At 36.1% G+C, this 24,142-nt stretch overlaps 1 protein-coding gene across 1 annotated transcript in view; it reads right to left on the bottom strand.

Moving 5' to 3' along the window:
• Positions 1-24,142, bottom strand: part of CEP128 (centrosomal protein 128kDa) — a 466,161-nt gene that overhangs the window by 398,170 nt on the left and 43,849 nt on the right. Inside the window, exons 7-8 of the mRNA XM_011969708.1 lie at positions 21,618-21,709; positions 17,113-17,185 (exon numbers count right to left, since the gene is read on the bottom strand). Coding sequence (XP_011825098.1) covers positions 17,113-17,185; positions 21,618-21,709 — 165 coding nt within the window. The remainder of the gene's footprint in view (positions 1-17,112; positions 17,186-21,617; positions 21,710-24,142) is intronic.

The raw sequence follows: 24,142 nt of genomic DNA on the forward strand, positions 1-24,142 counted from the left end.
GGAAGACAAAAACAGGAGAATCCCTAAAACCCTTGCTCTAATAACCTACATAGCCACTGTCACTAACACAAATTCCTTCAGCCTAGACCACTGAGGCTCTGCCGGTATCACTAACATTAATCACAAATGAAAAAGCTTCACAGAGACTACAATGCTGCACTAACACAGAAGTAGGGCCACCACACTCTGCCACAGCAGGACCCTCAGGCCCATCTGCAGCTAAGCATTTTCCCTTACAAAAGCCACTCTGTAAAGTTTGGAAGGAGTGACTGTACCACCAGATAGACAGAAATTAACACAGGGACACAGAAAAAAAAAGATAAAGCAAGGAAATATGACACCACCAAAGAACCACAATAATTATACAGTAATTGATCCCAAAGAAACAAAAATTTATAAATTGCCCCAAAAGAATTTCAAAATAACACCCTAAAAACTCCAATGAGATGCAAGAAAATACAAATAGACAATTCAATAAAAACAGGAAAACAATTAACGATCTGAATGAGAAATTCAACAAAGAGATACATGTTGTTAAAAAAAAGAACCAAACATAAATCTTGGAGCTGAAGAATTCAATCAATGAGATAAGAATAAAATTGAGAGTTGCAACAGTAGACTAGATCAAACAGAAGAGAGAGTTTGTGAATTTGAGATGAGTATTTTGAAATGACTCAACCAGAGGGGAAAAAAGAATGAAAAAGAGTAAAGACTTATAAAAAACCATCAAGCAAATAAATGTTCACAACTGGGAATTTCATAAAGAGGAAAGACAGAGAAAAGAATGTTTACTTAATGAAATAATTGCTGAAAACCTCCCAAGTCTTGGAAAAGATACAGATATCCAGATCTATGAAGCTCAAATGTTCCCAAACAGATTCAATTCAAAGAGATCCTCTTCAAGTCATATCATAATCAAACTGTCAAAAATCAAAGACAATTTTTAACAGTAGCAAGAATTAATATCAAAATTTCTTACACTCTGCCAAAAAATGGAGCTAGAAGAAATACATCAAAACACATTATCACTTTGAAACCTAAGCCAGATAAAGACATCACAAGAAAAGAAAGCTATGACAATCTTTCTGATGAACACTGATGGAAATCCTCAATAAAATATTTGCAAATCAAAGCCAACAACACACCAAAAAAATTATACACCATGACCAGTTAGGATTTATTCCTGGCATACAAGGCTGATTAAACATATGCAAACTGATGTCATATATCATATTAACAGGACAAAATATAAAAACCACATTCTAATCTCAACTGATGGGGGAAAAAAACCATTTAACAAAGTCCAACATACTTTCTTGATAAAAACTGTCAAAAATTTAGGCATATAAAGAAAGTTCCTCAACATAATAAAAACCATTTATGAAAAGCCCACAGTGGACATTATAAAAATGATGAAAAACCGAAAGCTTTTCCATTGAGATCCAGAACAAGGCAAGGATGCCCCCCTCCTTCTATTCAACATAGTACTAAAAGTACCAGCAAGAAAAATCAGACAAGAAAAAAATAAAATGCATCCAATTGGAAAAGAAGTAAAGTTATCTCTATTTGCAGAGGAAATGGTCCTACACATCAAAAACCCCAAAGATTCCACACACACACACAAAAAAAAAAACTATTACAAAAAATAAGCTCATAAAGGATAGAAAACCAACACATAAAAATTACATTTTTATACACAACAATCTAACTGCAAAAGAAATCAGGAAAATAGTTCCATTTATGACAGCACTAAAAAAAAACTGAAGAAGCAAGAATAAACCAAACCCAAAATTAGTAGAAGAAATAACAAAGATCAGAGTAGAAATAAATGAAATTGAAATTAAGAAAATACAAAAGATGAATGAAATGAAAAGTTGTTTTTTTGAAAGATAAGTAAAATTGACAAACTTTTAGCCAAACTAACTAAGAAAAAAATAGAGAATACCCAAACACATAAAATCAGAGGTGAAAATGGAGACATTACAACTGCTACTGCAGAAATTCAAAGGATCATTAGTGGCTACTGTGAGTAACTATATGCCAATATATTGGAAAATCTAGAAGACATCTAGAAAAAAACTCCTAGACAGACACAACCTGCAAAGATTGAACCATGAGAAAATCCACAAGCTGAACAGACCAATAACAAGTAAAGAGATAAAAGACATGTCTTCTAGCAAAGAAAACCCTGAAATCCAATGGCTTCACTTTCGAATTCTACCATTTAAAGAACTAATACTTATCCTATTCAACCTATTCCAAAACATAGAGTAAGAAGAGTAATAGAGTAATATTGGCCATTTTACAAGGCCAATATTATCTTAATACCAAAACCAGATAAAGACACATCAAAAAAGAAAACTACAGGCCGATATCCCTGAGGAATACTCAAGCAAAAACCCTCAACAAAATACTATCAAGATGATTTCAATAACACATTTTAAAAAGGTCATCAAGACCAAGTGGGACTTAGCCCAGAAATGCAAGGATGACCTAACACATGCAAATTAATCAATGAGATACATCATATAAACAGAATGAAGGACAAAACCATATGATCATTTCAATTGATACTAAAAAGGCATTTGATAAAATTCAACAACCTTTCAATGATAAAAAGCCTTCAAACAACTGAGTATACAGGAACATACCTCAACATAAGAAAAGCCATATACAACAGACCCACAGCAACGATCATTCCAAATGAGGAAACAATGAAAGCCTTTCCTCTAAGATCTGGAACAAGACAAGAATGCCCACTTTCACCACCATTATTCAACATAGCACCAGAAGTCCTAGCTAGAATAATCAGACAAGATAAAGGAAGGGCATCCACACAGGCACAGGCAATCAGAGCAAAAACAAACAAATGGTATCACATCAAGTTAAAAAGCTTCTGTACAGCAAAGGAAACAATCAACAGAATGAACAGACAACCCACAGAATGACAGAAAATATTCATCTGACAAGAAATTAATAATCAGAATACATAAGAAGATCAAACAACTCTATCAGAAAAAAATCTCATAATCCAATTTAAAATGGGCAAAATAGCTGAATAGATATTTCTCAAAAGAAGGCACACAAATGGCAAGCAGGCATACAAAAAGGTCATCATTGATCATCAGAGAAATACAAATCAAAACTACAAGGAGATATCATCTCACGCTGGTTAAAATGATTTATATCCAAAAGACAGACAGTAACAAATGCTGGTGAGGGTATGGAAAAAAGAGAACCCTCCTACACTGTTGGTGGGAATGTAAATTAGTACAAGCACTACGGAGAATGATATGGGGGGTCCTCAGAAAACTAAAAATAGAGCTACCACATGATCCAGCAATTCCACTGCTATGTATAAACCCAAAACAAAAGAAATCAGTGTATCAGACATCTGCATTCCCATGTTTGTTGCAGCACTATCCACAATAGTCAAAATTTGGAAGCAATCTAAGTGTCCATCAACAGATGAATGGATAAAGAAAATGTACTTATACACAACGGAGTACTACTCAGCCATAAAAAGAATGGGATGCTGTCATTTCCAACAACACAGATGGAACTGGAGGTCATTAGGCTAAACGAAATTAGCCAACACAGAGAGGCAAACATCACATATTCTTACTTATTTGTGGGATCTAAAAATAAAAACAATTGATCTCATGGAGCTAGAGAGTACAAGAGTGGTTATCAGAGGCTGAAAAGGGTAGTGGGAGGATGGGTAAGAGGAAGGAAGCTTAATGGGTATTTAAAAAATACAGTGAATAAGACCTGGTATTTCACAGCACAAAAGGGTGACTACAGTCAATAAGAATTTAATTGTACATTTTAAAATAACTAAAAGAGTATAACTGTTGTTTGTAACACTGAGGATAAACGCTTGAGGTAATGGATACTCCATTTACTCTGATGTTATTATTATACATTGCATGCCCATATCAAAACATCTCATGTAGCCGTAATTATATACGTGCCTACTACCTACCCACAAAATTTTAAATAAAAAATTTGTTTAAATAAAATAAAATAAAGGCGGAATCTTTGAGAGTGGGGAAAAAAAGAAATAAAGGGCATCCAAATTGAAAAGGAAGAAGTCAAATTAATTATCTTTGTTTGTAGATGACATGATCATCTATTTGAAAAAAACCTAAAAACTCCATCAAAAAACTGTTAGAACTGATAAACTCAGTAAAGTTACAGAATACAAAGTCAACATACAAAAATCAGTAGCATTTCTATATGTCAACAGTAAACAAACCGGAAAAGAAATCAAGAAGGTAATCCAATTTACAATAGCTAAAGATAAAAATTAAATACTTAAGAATTTAAACAAAAAAGTGAAAGATCTCTACAGTGAAAACTATGTAAGATTGATGCAAGGAATTAAAGAGAAACTATTAAAAAATGGAAAGATATTCTATGTTAATAGATTAGAAGAATCAATATTGTTAAAATGTCCATACTATCCAAAGTAATCTACAGATTCAGTGCAATACCAATGACATTCTTCACTGAGATAGAAAAAAAATCCTAGAATTTATCTAGAATTATAAAAGACCCACAATATTCAAAGCTATCCTGAGCAAAAAGAACAAAACTGGAGGAACCACATCATCTGACTTCAAATTATACTACAGAGCTATAGTAACCAAAACAGCATGGAAGTGGCATAGAAACAGAAACATAGACCAATTAAACAGAATAGAAAACCCAGAAGCACATCCAAACAACCACACCAAATTCATTCTAGACAAAGTTGCAAAGAACATGTATTGGGAAAAGGAACAGACATCTCTTCAATAACTGGTGCTGGGAAAACTGGATATTCATATGCAGAAGTGTGAAACTAGATCCCTATCTCTTGACAAAGACAAAAATCAAATCACACAGATTAAAGACTTAAATCTAATACCTCAAACTATGAAACTATTACAAGAAAACACTGGGGACCAAACTCTCCAGGCCATTGGAGTGACCAAAGATTTCTTGAATAATAACCCAAAAAGCACAGGCAGCCAAAGCAGAAATGGACAAATGGGATCACATCAAGTTAAAAAGCTTGCACACAGCAAAGTTAACAGTCAACAAAAGGAAGAGACGACCCAGAAAATGACAGAAAAGTTTTGCAAACTATCGACCTAACAAGGGATTAATAACTATTATACAGAGAGTTGTCAAGACGGTTCAATAGGAAGAGCTCCAGTCTGCAGCTCCCAGAGAGACCAACACAGAAGGTGGGAGATTTCTTCATTTCCAACTGAAGTATCCAGTTCATCTCACTGGGACTGGCTAGACAGTGGGTGCAGCTCACAGTGAGTGAGCAGAAGCAGGGTTGGGCGTCACCTCACCGGGGAAGTGCAAGGGGCCGGCGAACTCCCTTCCCTAGCCAAGGGAAGCCATGAGGGACTGTGCTGTGAGGGACTGTGCTATCTGGCCCAGACATTATGTTTTTCCCATGGGTTTTGAAGCCCACAGACCAGGAGATTCTCTTGTGTGCCTCTACCACCAGGGCCCTGGGTTTCAAGCACAAAACTGGGCGGCTGTTTGGGCAGACACGATCTAGCTGCTGGAGTTTTTCTTTTGTAGCCCCGTGGTGCCTGCAACCCCAGTGAGACAGAACCGTTCACTCCCCTAAAAGGGGGCTGAAGCCAGGGAGCCAAGTGGTCTCACTCAGCGGGTCCCACGCTCACAAAGTCCAGCAAGCTAAGAACCACTGGCTTGAAATTCTTGGGCCAGCATAGCAGTCTGAAGTCGAACTTGGTGGTGGGAAGGGCATCCGCCATTACTGAGGCTAGAGTAGGCGGTTTTCCCCTCATAGTGTTAACTCTGACTGTGTGTAACACTCACCACAGCAGGGCAAAGCACCTGGGGCCAGACTGACTCTCTAGATTCCTCTCACTGGGCAGGACATCTCTGAAAGAAAGGCAGCAGCCCCAGTCAGGGGCTTATAGACAAAACTCCCATCTCCCTGGGATACAGCACCTGGGGACAGGGGCAGCTGCGGACGCAGCTTCAGCAGACTTAAATGTTCCTGCCTGCTGGCTCTGAAGAGAGCAGCATACCTCCTAGAACAGCACTTGAGCTCTGCTAAGGGAAAGACTGCCTCCTCAAGTGGATGCCTGACCCCCGTGCCTCCTGACTGGGAGACACCGCTCAGCAGGGGTGAACAGACACCTCATACAGGAGAGCTCTGGCTGGCATCAGGCAGGTGTCCTTCTGGAACGAAGCTTCCAGAGGAAGGAGCAGACAGCAAAATATTTGCTGTTCTGCAGCCTCTGCTGGTGATACCCAGGCAAATAGGGTCTAAAGTGGACCTCCAGCAAACTCCAACAGACCTGCAGCAGAGGAGCCTGACTGTGAGAAGGAAAACTAACAAACAGAAAGCAGTAACATCAACATCAACAAAAAGGAGGCCCACAGAAAAGCCCCATCCAAAGGTCATCAGCATCAAAGATCAAAGGTAGATAAATCCATGAAGATGAGGAAAAACTAGTGCAAAAATACTGAAAATTCCAAAAACCAGAATGACTCTTGTCCTCCAAATGATCGCAACTCCTCTCCAACAACAGTACAAAACTGGACAGAGAATGAGTTTGACTTTGACAGAAGCAGGCTTCGGAAGGTGGGTAATAACAAACTCCTCTGAGCTAAAGGAGCATGTTCTAACCCAATGCAGGGAAGCTAAGAATGTTGATAAAAGATTATAGGAACTGCTTACTAGAATAACCAGTTTAGAGAAGAATATAAATGACCTGATGGAGCTGAAGAACACAGCACAAGAACTTCGTGAAAGCATAGACAAGTATCAAAAGCCAAATCGATCAAGCAGAAGAAAGGATATCAGAGATTAAAGATCAACTAAATAAAATAAAGCATGAAGACAAGATTAGAGAAAAAAGAATGAAAAGGAACAAACAAAGCCTCCAAGGAATATGGGACTATGTGAAAAGACCAAACCTATGATTCACTGGTGTACCTGAAAGTGATGGAGATAATGGAACCAAGCTGGAAAACACTCTTCAGGATACTATCTAGGAGAACTTCCCCAACCTAACAAGACAGGCCAACATTCATATTCAGAAAATACAAAGAATACTACTAAGATACTCCTCGAGAAGAGCCATTCCAAGACACATAATTGTCAGATTCTCCAGGGTTGAAATGAAAGAAAAAATGTTAAGAGCAGCCAGATAGAAAGGTCAGGTTACCTACAAATGGAAGCCCATCAGACTAACAGCAGATCTCTCAGCAGAAACACAACAAGCCAGAAGAGAGTGGGGGACAATATTCAACATTCTTAAAGAAAAGAATTTTCAATCCAGAACTGCATATGCAGCCAAACTAAGCTTCATAAGCTAAGGAGAAATAAAATGCTTTACAAACAAGCAAATGCTGAGGGATCTTGTCACCACCAGACCTGCCTTACAAGAGCTTCTGAAGGAAGCACTAAATATGGAAAGGAAAAACCAGTACCAGCCACTGTAAAAACATACCAAATTGTAAAGACCATCAATACCAGGAAGAAATCGCATTAACTAGCAGGCAAAATATCCAGCTAGTATCATAATGACAGGATCAAATTCACACATAACAATATTAACCTTAAATGTAAGTGGGCTAAATGCCCCAATTAAAAGACACAGACTAGCAAATTGGACAGAATCAAGACCCATCTCACATGCAAAGACACACATCGGCTCAAAATAAAGGGATGGAGGAATATGAAAAGCAAATGAAAAGCAAAAAAAAAAAAAAAAAATGCAGGGGTTGCAATCCTAGTCTCTGATAAAACAGACTTTAAACCAAAAAGATCAAAAAAGACAAAGAAGGGCATTACATAAAGGTAAAGGAATCAATGCAACAAGAAGAGCTAACTATAGTAAATATATATGCACCCAATACAGGACCACCCAGATTCATAAAGGAAGTACTTAGAGATCTACAAAGAGACTTGGACTCCCACATAACGGCAGTGGGACACTTTAGCATCCCACTGTCAATATCAGACAGATCAATTAGACAGAAAATTAACAAGGATATTCAGGACTTGAACTCAGTTCTGGTCCAAGTAGACCTAATAGACATCTACAGAACTCTCCACCCTAAATCAACAGAATATACATTCTTCTCAGCACTGCATAGCACTTATTCTGAAATTATCCACATAATTGGAAGTGAAACACTCCTCAGTAAATGCAAAAGAATGGAAATCATAACAAACAGTCTCTCAGACCACAGTGCAATCAAATTAGAACTCAGGATTAAAAAACTCACTCAAAACTGCACAACTATATGGAAACTGAACAATCTGATCCTGAATGACTACTGGGTAAATAACAAAATTAAGGCAGAAATCAAGAAGTTATTTGAAACCAATGAGAACAAAAACACAATGTACCAGAACATCTGGGATACAGCTAAAGCAGTGCTTAGAGGGAAATTTATAGCACTAAATGCTGATATCAGAAAGTGGGAAAGACCTAAAATCGACACCCTAACATCACAATTAAAAGAACTCGAAAAGCAAGAGCAAATGAATTCAAAAGCTAGCAGAAGACAAGACATAACTAAGATCAGAGCAGAACTGAAGGAGATAGAGACACAACAAGTCCTTCAAAAAAATCAATGAATCCAGGAGCTGGTTTTTTGAAAAGATTAGCAAAATAGACAGACTGCTAGCCAGACTAATAAAGAAGAAAAGAGATCTGAATCAAACAGACACAATAAGAAATTATAAAAGGGCTATGACCACTGATCCCACAGAAATACAAACTACCAACAGAGAATACTATAAACACCTCTATGCAAATAAACTAGAAAATCTAGAAGAAATGGATGAATTCCTGGACACAAACACCCTCTCAACACTAAACCAGGAAGAAGTCAAATCCCTGAATAGACCAATAACAAGTTTTGAAATTGAGCAAGTAATTAATAGCCTACCAACCAAAAAAAGCCCAGGACCAGACCAATTTACAGCCGAATTCTACCAGAGGTACAAAGAGGAGCTGGTACCATTCCTTGTGAAACTATTCCAAACAAGAGAAAAAAGGGGGACTCCTTCCTAATTCATTTTATGAGGTCAGCATCATCCTGATACCAAAACCTGGCAGAGACCCAACAAAAAAAGAAAATTTCAGGCCAATATCCCTGATGAACATTGATGCAAAAATCCTCAATAAAATACAGGCAAACCAAATCCAGCAGCACATCAAAACACTTATTCACCACGATCAAGTTGGCTTCATCCCTGGGATGCAAGATGGGTTCAACATATGCAAATCAATAAACATAATCCATCACATAAACAGAACTAATGACAAAAACCACATGATTACCTCAATAGAAGCAGAAAAGGCCTTCAACAAAATTCAACAGCCTTCATGGTAAAAACACTCAAGAAACTAGGTATTGAGGGAATATATCTCAAAATAATAAGACCTATCTATGACGAACCCATACCCAATATCATACTGAATCAGCAAAAGCTGGAAGCATTCCCTTTGAAAACCGGCACAAGACAAGGACGGCCTCTCTCTCCACTCCTATTCAGCATGGTATTGGAAGTTCTGGCCAGGGCAATCAGGCAGGAGAAATAAATTCAAATAAGAAGAGAGGAAGTCAAATTGTCTCTGTTTGCGGAGGACATGATTGTATATTTAGAAAACCCCATCGTCTCAGCCCCAGAATTCCTTAAGCTGGTAAGCAACTTCAGCAAAGTCTCAGGATACAAAATCAATGGGCAAAAATCACAAGCATTCCTATACACCAGTAACAGACAAACAGGGAGCCGAAACATGAGTGAACTCCCATTCACAAGTGCTACAAAGAAAATATAATATCTAGGAATACAACTTACAAGGGACATGAAGAACCTCCTCAAGAACTACACCCACTGCTCAAGGAAATAAAAGAGGACACAAACAAATGGATAAACATTCCATCCTCATGGATAGGAAGAATCAATATCATGAAAATGGCAACACAGCCCAAAGTAATTTATAGATTCAATGCTATGCCGATCAAGCTACCATTGACTTTCTTCACAAAACTAAAAAAAACTACTTTAAATTTCATATGGAACCAAAAAAGAGCCCGCATAGCCAAACAATCCTAAGCCAAAAGAACAAAGCTGGAGGCATCACACTACCTGACTTCAAAATATACTACAAGGTTACAGCAACTAAAACATGGTACCGGTACCAAAACAGATACATAGACCAATGGAACAGAACAGAGGCCGCAGGAATAACACCACACATCTACAACCATCTGATCTTTGACAAATCTAACAAAAACAAGCAATGGGGAAAGGATTCCCTATATAATAAATGGTGCTGGGAAAACTGGCTACCATATACAGAAAACTGAAACTGAACCCCTTCCTTACACATTATACAAAAATTAACTCAAGTTGGTTTAGCGACTTAAACGTAAATCCTAAAACCAAAAAACCCTAGAAGAAAACATAGCCAATACCTTTCAGGACACAGGCATGGGCAAAGACTTCATGACTAAAACACCAAAAGCAATGGCAACAAAAGCCAAAATAGACAAATAGGATCTAATTAAACTAAAGAGCTACTGCACAGTAAAAGAAACTATCATCAGAGTGAACAGGCAATAAATAACAAATGTTGGCAAGGGTGTGGAAAAAAGAGAACCCTCCCACACTGTTGATGGGAATGTAAATTAGTATACGCACTATTTTGAGAACAGTATGGAGGGTACTCAAAAAAGTAAAAACAGAGCTACCACATGATCCAGCAATCCCACTGCTGGGTATATACCCAAAACAAAGAAAGTCAGCATAATAAAAATATATCTGTACTCCCACATTTATTGCAGCACTATCCACAATAGCCAAGATTTGGAAACAATCTAAGTGTCCATCGACAGAAGAATAAATAAGGAAAACGCAGTGCTTATACAGAATGGAGTACTATTCAGCCATAAAAAAAAAATGAGGTCCTGTCATTTACAAAAACATGAATAGAACTTGAGGCTATTATGTTAAGTGAAATAAGCCAGGCACAGAAAGAAAAACATCACATGTAGGAACTAAAAATTAAGACAATCAAACTCACAGAGAGTACAAGGATTGATTACCAGAGGCTGAGAAGGATAGCTGAAGGGTGAGGAGGAGATGGAATGGTTAATAGGTACACAAAAAAAAAAAAAAAAAAGATGGAAAGAATGAATAAGACCAAGTATTTGACTGCACAACCATAGTCAATGAAAATTTAATCATACATTTTAAAATACTTAAAAGACTATAATTGAATTGTTTGTAACAAAGAATAAATGCTTGAGGTGATGGATACCCCATTTATCCTGATGTGATTATTATATATTGCATGCCTGAATAGAAATATTTCATGAAATATGTATATGTTTATACATATGTCATGTCTTAAAAATTAAAAAACTGAAGAATAAATTTAACCAAGAAGGTGAAACACCTGTACACAGAAAATTGTAAGATGCTGATGAAAGAAATTGAAGACAAAATAATGAAAAAATAAATGAAAAGATATTCCATCCTCATGAATCAGAAGAATTAATATTGTTAAATTATCCATTCTACCCAAAGCAATATATAGGTTCAGTATAATCCCTTTCAAAATCCTAATGGCATTCCTCACAGGAAAAAAAAAAAAAAATCCTAAAATTTGTATGGAAACATAAAGACCCTAAAACAATTCCAAGAAAGAAAAACAAGGTTGGAGGAATTATACTTCCTGATTTAAAAATTATATAACAAAGCCATAGTAATCAAAACAGTGTGGTACTGGCATAAAAACAGACACATACACCAATAGAACAGAACAGAGAACCTAGAAACAAACCCAAACAGATATGGTCAACTAATTTTTGACAGGGGCACCAATAGGACACAATGAGGAAAGAAGAGTCTCTTCAATAAATGCTGTTAAAAAAACCTGAAATTTCACATGCAAAAGAAAGTGAACCCTTATACCATACATAAAAATAAGCTCAAAATGGATAAAAGACCTAACTGTGAGTTCAGGAACTATAAAACTCCTATAAGAGAACATAGGGGAAAATCTCCTGGGCACTGAAGTTGGCAATGATTTTTGGGTATCAAACCAAAAGCTCAGGCCACAAAAGCAAAAATAAATAAGTGGGACTACTTCAAAGTAAAAAAAAAAAATTATATCTTTTGCTGCTCTGTACAGCAAAACATATAATCAACAAAATGAAATAGCAGCCTACAAATTGAAAAAAATATTGGCAAACAATATATCTGATGAGGTTAATACCCAAAATTTACAAAGAACTCATACAACTCAATAGTAGAAAAACAAATAATCCAATTTTTTAAACGGGCAAAGGATCTAAATAGACATTTCTCCACAGAAGACAAAAATCACCAACAGCTATATCAAAAGGTATTTAACATCATTAATCATCAGGGAAATGCAAATCAAAACCACTATGAGATACCACATCACAGCTGTAAAGGTGGTTATTATTTTAAAAAGTCAAAAAATAACAAATGTTGACAAGAGTATTCAGAAAGAGTAATTAAAAATAGAACTACCAAATGACACACGATCCCTCTGCTGAGCATATACCCAAAGGAAATAAAATCATCACCATGTAAAGATTCTACATTCCTATGTTCATTGCATCATTATTCACAATAGCCAAGATATGGAAAAAACCTAAGTGTCTGTTGATAGAAAAATGAATAAAGAAATTGTGGTACATATATACAATGAAATATTACTCAGACTTACAAAAGAATGAGATCTTTTCAGTTACCACAACATGGCTGGGTCTGGAGGACAATTATGCTAAGTAAAATAAGCCAGACACAAAAAGAAAAATATTGCATGATCTCACTAATTAAATATGGGATCTACAAAAAGAAATCAAATATACAGAAAGAGAGAACAAAACAGTGGTTACCAGGGACAGAGGGGTTAGAGGGGATGAAATGGGAAGATGCAGGTCAGACGATACAAAGTAGCTGATATGTAGGATGAACAAGTCTAGAGATCTAAAGGACAACATGAGAACTGTAGATAATAAAACAGTACTGTATATGGGATTCATGCTAAATAAGAACATTTTAGATGTTCTTGCCACAAAACAAAACAAAACAAAAAAATAGGTAACTGTGAAAGGACAGATATGTTAATTTACTTCAATGTAATAATCTTTATACTATCTATGTATATCCCATAACATCATGTTGCATAGCTTAAATTTACAAAATAAAATTTACTAAAAAAAAATAAGTAAAAGGATAGTTACATTTAAACTTGAGTTTTAGGGGTAGGGAAAGGGCCAATCAGGGCAGGGTGGGTAAGAAATTTTGGGGGATGATGGGTGTGTCCTTATCTTGACTGCGGTAATGGTTTCACAGGTATATACTTATGTCAAAACATATCAAATTGTACACTTTAAATATGGGTCATTTATTCTATGTCAATTATACCTCAAAAAAATTGTTTAAAAAAAATCTTTTTAACTTCTAGATTTAAAAAACCATAAAATACTATTGGAAAGATATACTACGTTTATAAATTGGAAAACTTGATATTATAAAGATTTCAGTTCTCTTCAAATTGACCTATAGAAACAATGTAATCCAATCAAGATCCCAGATTTTTAATAATTTCATTTGCAGATTTCAAAATATATATGGAAATGCAAAAGGCAAAGAACACACAAGACAAGTTTGAAGAACAACATGAAAGGAGTTACTATATCCCTATCACAACTAAATATAAAGCAACAGTAATCAAGACAGTGGAATACTGGCACTTGGATAGACAAATAAACCAGGGGATCAAAGAGTCCCAAAACAGATGTTTGTGCATATGAACATTTGATTTATAACAAATACATGACTGTAAAGTAGTGGGGAAAGAGTAGTCCTTTTAATGAATGGAACTTAATCAATTAAACATTCATATAAAATGTATTCCTCCTAATTCATACCACAAATACCAATTTCAAGTAAATATCACATCTAAATGTGAAAGGTAAAACCATAAGCTTCTAAATGATTACACAAGAGAACATCTTTGTGATCTAAATATAGGGAATGACTTCTTAGACAGGTCAAACAAGTACTAACCACAAAAGAGAAGATGGAAAATTAAACTGGATTAAAATTCAATAGAAGGTCCCATTAAGAACAATATAAAAATGAAAAGAAACAAGCTGCAATATGGGAGATGATACGTGCAATATAAAAAACTCACAACGTGCTCATATAGAAAATATATAGGCCAGGTGCAGTGGCTCATGCCTGTAATCCCAATACTTTGGGAGGCCGAAGTGGGTGGATCATCTGAGGTCAGTAGTTCAAGACCAGCCTGGTCAACATGGCAAAACCTCATCTCTACTAGAAACACAAAAAAATTAGCCAGGTGTGGTGGTACACGCCTGTAATCCCAGCTATTTGGGAGACTGAGGCAGGAGACTCACTTGAACTCAGGAGGCGGAGACTGCAGTGAGCCGAAATCATGCCATTGCACTGCAGCCTGGATGACAAGAGCAAAACTCCATCTCAAAGAAAAAAAAAAAAGAAAAAAAATATATAAAGACCTCCTACAAAACAATAACAAAATGACAATCAATCCAATTGAAAAGTGGACAAAAGATGCAAACTGGCACTTCAAATAAGAAAATAACCAACAGTCTACAAACATATGAAAATATGTTTATCATCAGTAGTAATCATGAAATGTAAAAGAAAACCAAAATGTGACACCATAAACACCTATCATAATAGCTACTATTGAAAGGACAAGTAATAGCAAGTGTTGGAAAGAAGAAGAGCAACATGCATTCTCATACACTGTTAGTGGGAGTGTAAATTAGTGCAACCACTTTGGAAACCTATTTTTTGGTGTCTACTAAATTTGAAGGCATCTAGGATCTGCATTCCATGTTATGTACCATCAGAAATGCATGCACATGTACACTAAATATTGAATAAGAGCGGTCATAGCAGTATTATCCATAGAAGCCCCGAATTTCAAATAATCCAACTATCTATCTGTAGCTATAGAATGTTAAAATATATTGCCATATATCCATACAATGGAATACCAAAGAACAATAAAAATGAACAAAATGCAAGAACCTGACACAACACCCATTACAATCCTAATGATTAGCAAAAGAAGTCAAAGACCAAAAAAACTTGTCCTATATGGTTCCATGAATACAAGGAGTTCAAAACAGGGGGAAATTATAGGGTTAAAAGGCAAAATAGTGATTATCTTTAGAAAGCAAGAAGTTAGTGATTGGAAAGAGAAATTAGCAGTTTTATTGAATACTGGTAATATTCTATTTCTAGATCTGGGTGGTGAGGGTATGTTCGCCTCATGATAATTCATCAAGCTATACACTGATACATGTACTTTTCTGCATGGATACCTCCGAATTTTAAAAATTTAAAACAAGTGAAAAAGAAAAGAGAGCTTCAGCAGTTTCCCTTGTCAAGTAACAGGTTCCACTCTGGAATTTATGAGATGAGACAGAATATTACTTAGTAAGTTAAAGAGGACCTTAGAGCAACATTCTTAAATGTATACAGATTTCAAAATATATATGGAAATGCTCTTATTTAGTATGTAAATCAAACAATAGCACAGATTTCATACTGTGTGAACTATTGCAATTAACTAAGAAAAGCACCAAACTGTTAATCTCAGAAAAGTCCTTTTTTGGAAGTATGTGATGTTTTAGATATTTTAGACTGGTACAGTTTAAATTGAAGGTACCCTTGGTACGTCTGAAAAAATCTAGAACTTTATGCAAAAAAATAAATATATCTTGATATTACATATTAGATGCCACATTGCCACACATTAATTGCAAAAATGTTGTCTACTTCAGCAGAAGACAGGCATTATATCTTCACCTTTCTAAGGCTCTTCACAAAAAGCTTAATACCAAAAACACAAAAGTATTTTCATGTAGCCAAGTGTTTATTCATATTTTTAAAATAAGCAAATTTCACTATAAGAGAAATTTTCAAATACCATATTTTCAAAAAGATCAACTTCATTGATCTTTTTATCTCTTAGCACATTCAGCCAATAAATTCAAACCCCAAAATGAACTCAACATATCTATGTAAGGAACTGTAAACAAATTAACAACTGGAGAAAAATTTACTAGGAAACTTTCAATTTGAATAAAATATATTAAGAAAAAAATCCTGCTCACTTTCCTTATCTTGAAAAAAAGGTATTATGAGAAATGAATAAATGAATAAATACACTCCTGAAGTTGACAAATTTGCAAGTTTAGTGACCATTAACCGTTTCCTCCTAAAAAGACAAACTGATAATATAAAGAAATTAACACTATATAGACTGTATTTTTTTAACCTTAATTCCACCAAGGATAGTGATTTGATAAAAATATATCACTGAACAGTGAGTGTCAACAATATGACTTTGAGATAATAAAGCTTGGGAATTAGGAGTATTTTCAAATGGAACCATATCAGACAAAAACAGACAGCAAAGAGGTCTTTCTAGCAATTGTAACTACACACATATGAGACAACCTGAAAATGGGAAGTGCTACAAAACCACTATGAAAAGCATTCTGCACAGGAGGCTGAGGCAGGAGAATGGCGTGAACCCGGGAGGCGGAGCTTGCAGTGAACCGAGATCCGGCCACTGAACTGCAGCCTGGACGACAGAGCGAGACTCCGTCTCAAAAACAAAAAAAAGAAAAGAAAAGCATTCTGCACTTCTCAAATATCATTTCACAAAAACGCAACAATCAGAGCCAGTAAAACTTAAATTATCTTTCAAATAGTCATCATAAACTCTAACCTAGTTAAAACAAATGTTGACTCTATCTGTAATATGCTAATACTATTATATAAACCTCTAAATGTAAATGCCAAATAAATATACCCTAAATATAAATATATCAAATATAAATACCCAAAATTCATGAACATTTTATAAGAGCTACAAGAACACACTTTTAGACAAAATGGGACTTACCACCCAAAAGGTTAAACTCTACTAAACTTCACTGTGATTACGGCCAGCCCATCCTCTATATGTGAAATAAAACTTTTTATTAAAAAAGAGGTCTCACCACTTCTTGTTTCTGGGCTTCATTAAGTTTTTCAGTCAATTCTTCCAAAGTCCTTTTTGTTTCGGCATCCGACCTAGGCCACAAAAAAAGATTTAAACTTGGATATTTAGAAAATACACAGAACTAGTGAAATGCATAACATGATAATTATGTTATTACAAAATATTCTACTTTAGTGGTTCTCCAATGTTATAAACATCTGAAACACCTGGAAGGCTTGTTAAAACGCAGACTGCTGGATCCCGTCCCCCAGATTTCAAATCAGCAAATCTGAGATGAGGCCCAAAAATGTGCCTTTCTAAAATTCGTAGGTGATGCAGGAATAGAGGTCCGCAGGTCTGGAGACCAAACTTTGAGAACTGCTGCTACACTGGAACATCACTCTCAGTAAACAAACATGTTGCAATATCTCCCATTTTAAATTAAGAAAAAAGGAAGAGAGAGAGGGACAGAAGAGAACAAAAACTCTTAATCTTACACGCTCTTTCTAGCAATTCATAAAGAAATTACCTCAAAGTGTGCTGTGCAAACTCTATCCTCACTAACCGACCTCCCATTACCTTGTTTCTCATCAAATTAATAACATACATGATAGGCCGGGCGTGGTGGCTCACGCCTGTAATCCCAGCACTTTGGGAGGCCGAGATGGGCGGATCACGAGGTCAGGAGATCGAGACCATCCTGGCTAACACGGTGAAACCCTGTCTCTACTAAAAAATACAAAAAACTAGCCGGGCAAGGTGGCGGGCGCCTGTAGTCCCAGCTACTCGGGAGGCTGAGGCAGGAGAATGGCGTGAACCCGGGAGGCGGAGCTTGCAGTGAGCTGAGATCCGGCCACTGCACTCCAGCCTGGGCGACAGAGCGAGACTCCGTCTCAAAAAAAAAAAAAACAAAAAAAACATACGTGATAAATGAACAAATCGTACAGAAAGATTTACAAAGAAAAGAAAAAGCCTTTCTGTCTTGCACTGTCTTACTTCTGGCTGCACTTCCCTCTGTGAATCATGCACAACCATTTCCATTATTAATTATTTTGCTAGTCGCCTTCATCATGTTCAACTCAAGACATTTTCGATTGGCTGTTTTGAAATACTTAGCTCATTCTCTAATTTCAGATTATGTTATTACCATTTTTGATTCTATTGGACCTGTAGAGTTTTATGTAATACACTTATACATCTTATGAATATTGTGAATTATTCCATCCTATGAAATTGATGGAATTGATGCTTTGTGCTCACATTCTGTCATGCTCACATTGTAGTCAGCTTCACACTTGAATCATAACTTTCTTGTGTTCTTGTCTTTTCCAAGCTTTCTCATTATCTTTTGGCTTTATATGGGCCTTACTTATCACATCATTGATATTTTCCTCCCACTTCTTACTGAATGGTCAACAAACCATCTATTTCACTCTTTTTGACAACCTTCTTCTCAAGGGACACTTACTTTCCTGCTCTAATGTAGAGTGAATACTTCCTGGGCCTGCTCCATGACTGTCATTCCAGGGTTACTTTCACTGAATCCCCAGGTTAATTTTACTATTTCTTAATATCTTTATCTTTCTATTTCTTAGTTACAATCTTATTTAACTTATGTATCCTTAAAAAGATACATTTTCGAAGACTTTAAACCTCTGAAAATGTCTTTCTGTATGTATGTATAGAATGTTAAAATATATTGCTGTATATTCACACAGTGGAATACCAAAGAATAACAAAAATAAGTAAACTGCAAGAACCTGACACAACACCCATAAATATTACAGCCCCTTTCTTGGCTTTCGTGGCTCTATGCTGTCTGGAATTTCCCCCATCTCACTAGCTATTCCATCTCAGGTCAGCTCCTCCTTCTATCATAAGATTCCTAAATATTACAACTCCTTGCAACTCAGTCCTGTCCTTGATATCCTCCCTATAGTTTCTCTCTTGTTATTATCCATTTCCATGGTTCCAAATGACACTTCTCCATGCTGACCACTCTTAAATTTTACCTCAACAGAGACTTTTCCTTTGAGCTCCATAGTAAATATCTATCTGAATATTTTACTTTCCATGTGAATGTCTCACAGGCATCTTGAACATAACACATTCAAGGCCAAACTCTCTACACCTCACCTACCCAAACCAGTCTTCCATATCTCAGGAAGTGGAATCACCATCTACTTAGTTATTCAAATTGAAAATCTTAGAGTCATCCTTATTCTCCCTCACCCACCACTACCAAATCCTGTCTCTTTGATTTCCAAAAACAGTATCTTCAAACACACCCCTGTCCATCTCTCTCCTGCCATAATCCTGGGTCAGGTGACCATCAACTCTCATATACTAGTGCAACAGACTTCTACCTTGCTCTCCTCAAATCAATTTTTTTTTCCTTTGTGACAGGTTTCACTCTGATACCCAGGCAGGAGTGCAGTGACTCAGCTCACCGCAGCTTCAACCTCCTGGGCTCAAGCAATCCTCCCACCTCAGCCTCCCAAGTAGCTGGGACCACAGGCATGTGCCACCATGCCAGGCTAATTTTTCTGTATTTTTAGTAGAGACGGGGTTTTACCATGTTGCCCAGGCTGATCTCAAACTCCTGAGCTCAAACGATCCACCTGCCTCGGCCTCACAAAGTGTTGGGATTATCGGCCTGAGTCACTGCACCTGGCCCAAATCAGTTCTTCATATGGCATCCAAAGTAGGTGATTTCTGAATTAAACTTTACTTAATCCTTTCCAAAAGCTTGCTTCCCAATGTACTTTTATTATTCAATGTATGTTTTGTAATAAATGTCAAAAATGAAAAATCAGTAATTAAATGAGAATACCAACCTTTCAACATCAAATAGAAAGTTAAACTTTTTAACTCCCTGTCCATTATTTTTATAAACATGAAGTAAGAATTTGTGGTACAAGTAAAGCAGAACAGCATCCAGAAATTTTACACATTCACAAAGGTAAGCCACCTCATTTCCCAAGAAACCTAACTCCTATTTTGGGTTAAACAAAGTTTTCTGCCTCACACATGCCTCTAGGTCACAAGGCTATTACCAGATGGTACCAGCCTATAGATCATAAAAACTATTACCAGATACTAACAGCCCAGTCCAATATTGGTTATTTAAATGACCATTGAAACTAATCAACTAAATCATCCCTGCAACTTCCCCTGTGTCTTCTTACAAGGCAGCTATTCCCTGTAACTCATGTTCCCAGTGCTTAATTTATACCCTTCCTTGAAATGGGTAATGGTTATGTAATAAAACCATTCCTACAATACATTAAAGTGTTAATGTCATTTTGTTAATTTTATCAACTTATAAAAAAAAAAAAAACCTAAATATTAAATAAGTCTTACCAGTTTAAAAGGTTAGCAATATAGCTCAATAATATATCTCACGATCCAGGAATTTAAATGCTTTATTCATATCAGTCACATGGGAAAATGATTTTGAACCACCATATACTGTAAGTGATAAAGAACAGAAACTTCGGGGCCTTACTGCCTAGATTTTAATTCTGACTCCGCTACAGCCCTCCTGTTGGATTTCCAGAGAGCTGAGTTATTTCATCTCTCTCTGCCCATTTCCTCATCCATAAACTAGAGGAAAAATTAATGATTACCTCAAAGGGTAGTTACTAGAATTAAAGTTAAATCATGAAATAAGGGCTCAATAATATTAGCTAATAGCACTAGTAATAATGGTAGAATCTTTCATTCTCATTACAGCCTATACTTGATATTCATAGATTTAACATTTATAGTTTTGACTATGTTTGTTGCAGTGACACAGAACTAGTGCGTGGTATGATTTAAATAGCTGGAGTCAGCAAGCAAATATCATAAATAAATTTCAATTCAGCTTTATTGTTCCCTAATCATTGCTGTATATGGATTGCAATTCTTAGGAAGGCATAAAAATCTTTGTTTTTCAGCAAAACATGGCCTCCAAAAGAAAGCCACCTGCCACTGGTGATGACAAAAACGGACAGAGAGTAAAGAAGTTTAAATTAAATAACAGCTCTTGGGGACTATCCAGATTGACAAAATTGCGAAGATGGGGCAGATGTTAACCACTGACCCTCAAAGAATTCAACTAAAAGCTAAAGTATTGCATTCTGCAATGGTTTATGTTCATTGACAAACTTCATGTTACACTTCTTTTTTGTGTGTGCAATGCCAAAAGTCAGTCAGCTAGCGAGTCAGTCTTTGTGTCTCTCTCTCCAATGGTATTTGCAAATCTACCTTTTTGCAAAAGTCTCACAATGTATCCCTCCATAATGTCAGCATTCCATTGTATTAAGTTACAGTGTTTTTAGAAATAGGAAATTAATTTGTCTAACACTGAGTCATGATATATTCTAAATTCAAAGGGCCGTAAACTGTTCTGTTAATAAATTTTAAGATACTGTATAAAAACAACACTTTTTAAAAATTTAGATAAATATGTCAATTACAGAAGCTAATTTATTCTCCTCATAATTTATCCCTCTCATAAAAACCATAGGCTGCTTTTACCGGCTCCTTCTGGAAAGCTCCCTGTTGAAATCATCTCCAAGGCGAATTTGTTCACTGCTGAGGTCTCGAAGAGACTGATGAAAAGCATGAAGCTAGCAAAGGCAAAACACAGTTATCCATTTAGAATTCTGTTGAATTCTTCCATGTAGATTCGCCAAAGGTAAGAATAAGATCTCGTTCTTTGCAATAATAACCAGATTCTGTAATATTATTATGAAAGAAAACACCTAATTTTGAAAGAAAAAATTTCCAAGAAAAACAAATATTTAAAAGCTTTATATAACATTTACCATCACATTTTCTACAGTACAATTCTACTCCTTCAGAATTCTACCCCTCTAGAAGGGGTCTGTTTCTTCCTTAATCAGAGTAAAAGAAAAAGAAAAAAGAGAGAGAGAGAAAGAAGGAGAAAACCGGTCTGCCAACTTTTTCTGTAAAGGGCCCAATAGCGACTATGCCAAGGATTACAAGCTGTACGGTCTCTGTCACAGTTAATCTTGCCACTGTAGCGCAAAAGTAACTGTAAACAAATAAGCGTGGCTGAATTACATAAAATTTTATTCTATCAGCCTACAATGCCTTAGTTTGCCAACTCCTGCTGTAGAGAAACTCTTGCTCATGTACACTTGGAACCACGTACAGGAAAGTATGGTGCAGCATTATTCATAATGAGAACATGAGAAACCAAATGTACACCAAGATAAATAAATTGTGGTGTGTTCCTCCACTGCAGTATGATATATCAATGAAAATGAAATAATCAAAGATAGCTATGCATTAGTAAAGCTGAATGTCAAAAACACAACATCAAGTAAAATAAGAAGTTACAAAAGATTACAGTAGTATCCCATTTACATAAAGTTTAAAGGCAAGCAACACTAAATAAGATGTAGGTAGTAAAAATTTAAAAAGTAAAAAAAAATTGTTTTTTAAAGCAGAAACAGTGTCATGATATGTATGAAGTCAGGATAGTGGATACCCCTTGGGAAAAGATGGAGTATAAAAGAGGCTTGGGGGTATGATAATGCTTTACTTAGTGGCCTGGGTGGGGGTTATATGGGATTCATTCTCATTATTGTAACTTTAACTGTAAATATATATGCTGAATATAAATAGAATGATTTATAATAAAACTACGTTAAACAGACTTGAAGAAACAACAAATTGATTCATTTCAACAAATGCACATTAAGCAATTTATCAGTGCCAGCTACTGAGAAGTGGTTCACAATCTGATACGAGAGCCAGATATGTAAACAAACCACAAATTCTTTACGGGGGCATTAAGAAAGTACACAGTCAAGTGGAGCTAAGGGTAATTTTGAGAATGAACTTAATGAGGAAGAACCATAAAAAGAAAGGAGTGAAGTAGTATAGCAAATGAAAAACTTAAGTTTTGCAATCATGATTTTCCAATTTAGCAAACCAGAATCCGGGGATGCATCCTTGACACTTCCTTTTCACTCACTGCTACATTCCCCACATGGCTATCTAATTTTCAAGACCTCTCCATTTTATACACTAACACGCTTTTAATTCTACCTCCTTCTCTCCAACTCCATCTATCCTAACCCAAGTGACCATCAATTCACATCCAGAGCACAGTAAAATCCTTCTAATTGGTTCACCCACATTGACTCCATTTTCCACACTACAGCCAGAGTGATCTTTTCAAGATAATTTTGTCAGCCCTGTTACACAGCTCTACATAATCTCAGCCCTTCGTACTTGTTTAGCCTGGTGGGCCTTCTTTAAATTGCTCATAGGGGCTATCTTCTCTCCTGCCAAGCTATCTGTTCTCCCTGGAATGACTCTTTCTCAACTTTCAAATCTCAGCTCAGTCAGCCTTTCTTCAGGAAGCCCTCCTTGCCTGGGGCATGTGCTCTACCATACAATTCTGTAGCCCTATGCATCTTTTCACTATAGCATGCATCTCAGTTCATAAATAAGGTTGTATTTATGTATTCATTTAATATCGAGCTCCTCCTCTAGATTATAAACGTATTAAAGACAAGGTTTCTGCTCATCACTGTTTCCTAGTGTAAGCATTATCCCAATAACAGAGACATTAAATAAACAGAAGGAAACAGTAAATGAATAATGTTAAGATATTGTTCTCTGTTCTGGGCTTCATCATATAGTCCATGCTTGCAAGGTGCAACTATCAAAAAAATAACATTGCCAAGGAAAAGTTTCCACAGGGTGTCTTCTAATACATTTGATTTTTTGTCTCTTTATGCAGTAACAAGTGACAGCTACAGATGAGTATCTTAAGATACACTTTGAGTACCTAATCCGAAAACTACCAAAACAGAAAGGTCAAAGTGCAGAACTCTCCCAGCCCTTTCGATTTAATTTAGCTACTTAAGACAACAAAAGGAAAAATCACAGCTCTGCAGAGAACTTTAAAGAAGCAGAAAAAGATTTCCACAAAACTAGTACTTCAGAAATCTTTAGTGAATACATAAAGTATGGAATTTCTTACTTAATAGCAAATGGCTCTATCAATGATTCAACAATCAGAA

Source organism: Mandrillus leucophaeus, unplaced genomic scaffold, assembly GCF_000951045.1.
Source record: "Mandrillus leucophaeus isolate KB7577 unplaced genomic scaffold, Mleu.le_1.0 Scaffold90, whole genome shotgun sequence".
Lineage (NCBI taxonomy): Eukaryota > Metazoa > Chordata > Mammalia > Primates > Cercopithecidae > Mandrillus > Mandrillus leucophaeus.